This window comes from Glycine soja, chromosome 3, assembly GCF_004193775.1.
Source record: "Glycine soja cultivar W05 chromosome 3, ASM419377v2, whole genome shotgun sequence".
In the NCBI taxonomy this organism is placed as follows: Eukaryota; Viridiplantae; Streptophyta; class Magnoliopsida; order Fabales; family Fabaceae; genus Glycine; species Glycine soja.
The window spans coordinates 4,428,290-4,434,899 of record NC_041004.1 but is presented as its reverse complement, the minus strand read 5'-3'; the positions used below and the strand labels follow the sequence as shown (position 1 = coordinate 4,434,899).

The 6,610-nt window shown below is 37.5% G+C and overlaps 1 protein-coding gene across 1 annotated transcript; it reads left to right on the top strand.

The window, feature by feature from the left end:
- Positions 1 to 275: 275 nt before the first annotated feature.
- On the top strand, positions 276 to 6,026 carry LOC114405965 (putative disease resistance RPP13-like protein 1). Its single transcript, XM_028368496.1, has 3 exons — positions 276 to 4,226; positions 5,269 to 5,440; positions 5,808 to 6,026. Exon 1 carries the CDS (start codon positions 460 to 462, stop codon positions 4,204 to 4,206), a length of 3,747 nt encoding a protein of 1,248 aa, XP_028224297.1. The 5' UTR covers positions 276 to 459; the 3' UTR covers positions 4,207 to 4,226; positions 5,269 to 5,440; positions 5,808 to 6,026.
- Positions 6,027 to 6,610: the final 584 nt, after the last annotated feature.

Sequence of the window (6,610 nt, the reverse complement as noted above, 5' to 3'; positions counted from 1 at the left end):
TCAATTATTTATGAGATCATGGTTTGTTATTAAACCTTTCTAGAGCAACACATCTCTATGACAACTTTTGTACCGTTCATACAAACACATTACAATCTGCCTTAATACAACTTGTCTTACAGACCATTAAAGACAGGAACTTAAATATGCGCAGTACCCTTGCAGCCATCCATACATATCACAAAGAAAAGGGATCAGTGTTTTGTGAAACTTGCAAGCATATTCAGAAATGAAAGAAAAAAACATACACCACTGCTCCACACGGTTTGGAAACAGAAATGAAACTAGTCATAAGTCATAAGTCACCCACCACCATAATAATACAAATAATAAATAAAAAAACCTTATCAAGAACGAGTGAAAGTGAAGAGAGTTGACTTACGAAGAACCAATCCAGTTCATAGCAACCAATTCCTTGCCTTTGTCTTTTTACTCTGATCATCTTTTGTTCTTGAGATAATGGCAGCAGCAGTGGTAGGTGGTGCCTTTCTCTCTGCTTTCCTTGATGTGCTTTTCGACAGGCTGGCTTCACCTGAGTTTGTTGACTTGATCCTTGGAAAGAAGCTTAGCAAGAAGTTGCTTCAAAAGTTGGAGACCACTCTCAGAGTGGTTGGAGCTGTGCTTGATGATGCCGAGAAGAAACAGACCACAAACACCAATGTCAAACACTGGCTCAATGATCTCAAAGATGCTGTCTATGAAGCTGATGACTTACTCGACCATGTTTTCACCAAAGCTGCCACCCAAAACAAGGTAAGAAACTTTTTTTCTCGCTTTTCTGATAGGAAGATCGGTAGTAAGTTGGAGGACATAGTTGTCACACTTGAGTCTCATTTAAAACTCAAGGAGAGTCTTGATTTGAAAGAGAGTGCAGTGGAGAACGTGTCATGGAAAGCTCCATCAACATCTCTGGAAGATGGATCTCATATATATGGTAGGGAGAAAGATAAGGAGGCCATAATCAAGTTGTTGTCGGAGGATAACAGTGACGGTAGTGAAGTGTCTGTGGTTCCTATTGTGGGCATGGGTGGGGTTGGAAAAACTACTTTGGCCCAATTGGTGTACAATGATGAGAATTTGGAAGAGATATTTGACTTTAAGGCATGGGTTTGTGTTTCTCAAGAACTTGATATTCTGAAGGTCACAAAAACTATAACAGAGGCGGTTACTGGAAAGCCTTGTAAATTGAATGATCTGAATCTACTTCATCTTGAATTGATGGACAAGCTGAAAGATAAAGAATTCTTAATTGTCTTGGATGATGTTTGGACAGAGAATTATGTTAACTGGAGACTTCTTAAGAAACCATTTAACCGTGGGATTAGGAGAAGTAAGATTCTTCTAACAACCCGCAGTGAAAAAACAGCCTCTATAGTCCAAACTGTTCACATCTATCATCTAAACCAATTGTCGAATGAAGATTGTTGGTCAGTGTTTGCGAACCATGCGTGTCTTTCCTCCGAATCGAACGGGAACACAACAACACTAGAAAAAATTGGAAAGGAGATTGTTAAAAAGTGCAACGGACTGCCTTTAGCAGCACAGTCGCTTGGAGGCATGTTGAGAAGAAAGCATGACATCGTGGATTGGAATAATATCCTCAATAGTGACATTTGGGAACTTTCTGAAAGTGAGTGTGAAGTTATTCCAGCACTGAGACTTAGTTATCATTATCTCCCTCCACATTTAAAACGGTGCTTTGTTTATTGTTCCTTGTATCCACAAGATTACGAATTTGAAAAATATGAATTAATCTTGTTGTGGATGGCCGAAGATCTTTTGAAGAAATCAAGCAAGGGTAGGACTTTAGAAGAGGTTGGTCATGAGTATTTTGATGATTTGGTTTCGAGATCATTTTTCCAACGTTCAAACACAAGTAGAAGTAGTTGGCCTTATGGCAAATGTTTTGTGATGCATGACCTCATGCATGATCTAGCCACATCACTCGGTGGAGATTTTTACTTTAGATCAGAAGAACTTGGGAATGAAACAAAGATCAAGACCAAGACTCGTCATTTGTCATTTACGAAATTCAATTCTTCAGTCTTGGACAACTTTGATGTTGTTGGTAGAGCAAAATTTCTGAGAACTTTCTTGTCCATTATCAATTTTGAAGCTGCTCCATTCAACAACGAGGAGGCACAATGTATCATAGTGTCGAAGCTTATGTACTTGAGAGTTTTATCATTTCATGACTTCCAAAGTCTGGATTCTTTGCCTGATTCAATAGGTAAATTGATCCATCTGCGCTATTTAGATCTCTCTCGTTCAAGTATAGATACACTGCCAGAGTCATTGTGTAATTTGTACAATCTGCAAACTTTGAAGTTGTGTAGTTGCAGAAAGCTGACTAAGTTGCCTAGTGACATGTGCAATCTTGTTAACTTGCGTCATCTTGAGATACGTGAAACTCCTATAAAAGAGATGCCGAGAGGAATGAGTAAATTAAATCATTTACAACATCTGGATTTCTTTGTTGTGGGAAAGCACGAAGAGAATGGAATCAAAGAATTGGGAGGACTTTCAAATCTTCGTGGTCAACTTGAACTTAGGAACATGGAGAATGTTTCCCAAAGTGATGAAGCGTTGGAGGCAAGGATGATGGATAAAAAACACATTAATAGTTTACTGTTGGAATGGTCTAGATGTAACAACAACAGTACCAACTTCCAACTTGAAATAGATGTGCTTTGCAAGTTACAGCCTCACTTTAACATTGAATCGTTGCAAATAAAAGGCTATAAAGGAACCAGATTTCCAGATTGGATGGGAAATTCTTCCTACTGCAATATGACACGTCTAACCTTAAGTGATTGTGACAACTGTAGTATGCTTCCTTCACTTGAACAGCTACCTTCTCTCAAGTTCCTTGTAATTTCAAGATTGAATAGGCTGAAGACTATCGATGCAGGTTTTTACAAGAATGAAGATTGTCGTTCTTGGAGGCCCTTTCCCTCCCTTGAATCTCTGTTCATTTATGACATGCCTTGTTGGGAGTTGTGGAGTTCCTTTGATTCAGAAGCTTTTCCTTTGCTTAAAAGTCTTAGAATACTTGGCTGCCCCAAACTAGAGGGAAGTTTGCCGAATCACCTTCCTGCTCTGGAAACACTTTATATTAGTGATTGCGAGCTGCTTGTCTCTTCTCTCCCAACAGCTCCCGCCATTCAAAGTTTGGAGATAAGTAAAAGCAATAAAGTAGCATTGCATGCGTTACCTCTCTTGGTAGAGACTATAGAAGTAGAAGGAAGCCCAATGGTGGAGTCTATGATAGAGGCCATCACTAACATCCAACCAACTTGTCTCCGGTCTTTAACATTAAGGGATTGCTCGTCAGCCGTGTCATTTCCGGGTGGTCGTTTACCTGAATCACTGAAGACTCTGCGTATCTGGGATCTTAAAAAACTGGAATTCCCGACGCAACACAAACATGAGTTACTGGAAACACTGACAATAGAAAGCAGTTGTGATTCACTCACATCTCTTCCATTGGTTACCTTTCCAAATCTCAGAGATCTTGCAATCAGAAACTGTGAAAATATGGAATATCTTTTGGTTTCAGGGGCAGAGTCATTTAAGAGTCTGTGTTCTTTGAGAATTTATCAATGCCCCAACTTTGTATCATTCTGGAGAGAAGGATTGCCTGCGCCCAACTTGATTACTTTCAAAGTTTGGGGCTCTGACAAGTTGAAGTCGTTGCCTGATGAGATGAGTACTCTTCTCCCAAAGTTAGAACATCTTTACATATCCTACTGCCCAGAAATTGAGTCGTTTCCAGAAGGGGGTATGCCACCTAACCTGAGAACAGTTTGGATTGTCAATTGTGAGAAACTACTGAGCGGCCTAGCATGGCCATCCATGGGCATGCTTACCCATCTCAGTGTTGGGGGTCGATGTGATGGCATCAAGTCCTTCCCTAAGGAGGGTTTGCTGCCTCCCTCCCTTACGTCTCTGTATCTATATGACTTGTCAAATCTGGAGATGTTGGACTGCACGGGGCTTCTCCATCTCACATCCCTGCAAATATTACACATAGACAATTGTCCTTTGCTGGAGAATATGGCTGGAGAAAGGCTTCCTGTCTCTCTAGTAAAATTAACCATAATGGGATGTCCTTTGCTGGAAAAACGATGCCGCATGAAGCACCCTCAAATTTGGCCTAAAATTTGCCACATACCTGGCATTAAGGTTGACGATAGATGGATTTAGCCACCAAGGATGATCAACAGGTATCTTCTATGTCTAACCAACTACAAAACTATTTCTGTCAAGGATATGTTTCATTTCATATCTTTCTCCTTTTACGTTTTACTAAATCCTTCAAGTGAACTTCAGAAGGATTGGATGATTTCAGCTTATCTCTTATCCCCTGTCCTATAAATTAATAGTGATATGATTATACTAAAAATATGATAGATATATAGATATGTAAGAATTGATAAAGGCATAATAAATATACAATTGCAATTCGGTAAATTGAAGAACATACATACTTCTTAGACATTACTAAAAACAAAATCAAAAAATTGTAGATCATTTTTTCCTATTGATCACAAATAAGAATGGTACTATCAATGATCAATCTCATTTCTTTCTTGAAATTATCTATAAACAAAACAATTTTCATATTTGGTTCATCAAGAAACTATACTTTTTATATTTCTATATTATACTTACTTCTATGTTACACGTCACTATATTTGATTATCATAATTTTTTTAAAGAATTGGTCACTTCACATATATGTACCAGTGAAATATATCAATATATTGGTATCAGATATAGATGTATGAAGCAAATTAAAGTATCAGTACTTTGTAGCAAAACACATTCTTCATATCATGACATGAGGTAAAAAAATAAGATGATATTTTTGTAAGTATTGGAAAAAGAAAGGTAAAGCTTCTGAAATCAAAGAGACACTAATTTTCCACAACATCCTTCAATTGGGACCAAGCTTCCTTTCCTATTGACAAATAACTGGTTGTTAGTGCCAGCCTTTTCTTTTTTCCAGTTTTCCATTGATGGTTAAAAGCTAATATGAACCTGTCACTCCTTAAAATTTCCACCAATGTTTGGTAAATAAATATATAGGAGAGTGAATAATATAAGCCTTGCATTCTATGGTTCCCGTCATTGTGAAAATAAATATATAGGGTTTTTTGGCATCTGCTAATTTTCTTCATTCCCAAAAGGATTACACAATCCAAAATTGACTCTTCATTCCCAAAAGCTAGGTTCTTGATTTTTCTTCATCTCCCACACTTTCAGAAACTTCTACAAGAGAAGTTCTTCATCTCCCACACTTCCACAACCTCATTACGCTGGCAAATCTCCCAACCACAGTGACACACAACAACACATGGCGATGCACGATGACACACGGCGATGCACACCCATACAATCGTTCCCATCGATGGTGACCACAACGACGCACACCCAGGTTTGGACTTTATCATATGCTGTGTCGTTTTTGTATGCTTTTTTTATATTTTTTTCTACGCATATGACTTTTATTGGTTGGTCATAATGACACTGTCGTTGGCTAGTGTCTTCATCGTCGACAGACGATTGTTTTTGGGGTTTCGACAATGACTATAACGACACTATCGCCATCGCGTTTTTCGTGGTGTTCATCGTCCATCTGGCCTCTATCGTCAAACCTCTCCTCTTGTGTTCTCTTCTTTATTCTCAAACTTCTTCTCTTCTCTTCTCTATTATGAAACTTGCCTTCTGTTCTCTATTATGAAACTTTTTATGTTCTCTTTTTGTGAATATACAATTAATTTTTGTTATATTTCTCTGTATAGGATGTCTGATGAAATCAATCTTATTTTGCACCACAATGCTAAATTCATACAAAATGCAAATGAGGCACTGGAGTATGTCGATGGTGAATTCTATGTCTGGGAAGAAGTTGAAAAAGATTTGGTTAATGTTTGGACACCCCAAGAATTGTGCAAAGCTTACTGCAACTATGTGAAATTACTGACATTGTAGTAAAAAATTGGTGACTATTTTCATCCAAATGACCAAAATATATCACAAAATTGACATTTTGTTCCAAAAGAAGACATTGACATTTAAGTCCAAGTAAAATTACTGACAAATTCCTCCAACAAAAAAATACTGACAATTTGATCCATAAAATTTTTACTGATGTTTATGTCCAAAAATGATTTCTTACTAACATTTTCGTCTAATCTAGTCAGTATGGTCACGTTGGCAATCAATTTTGTGACAAGTTTGTCCCTTTGTGCCATATAGGCAATTTTTTTAACGGTAACAAAAGAAAGTTGATGGCAAGATATTTTTGTCACACTTTTAACACTTTCGAGGACTAAATTTTGTATTTAAATCTTTCAGGGACACATTTGTCAGTAAATTACACTTTCAGGGATAAAAATGACTATTTACCCAATATTGTTTTAATATAAATAGATGCTTTCGTACATTGGCATGTAGATACTATATTTCATAAGAATTAACAATCCATTAGTTGACTTAATACCGTCCAGCCAGATGTTTTGGATTAGTGAAACACCTTCAAAGGCTCTCATCTTCGCATGAAGATTTCTCTTAGACAGATTGCCAACATGTGAGCACCTACAGA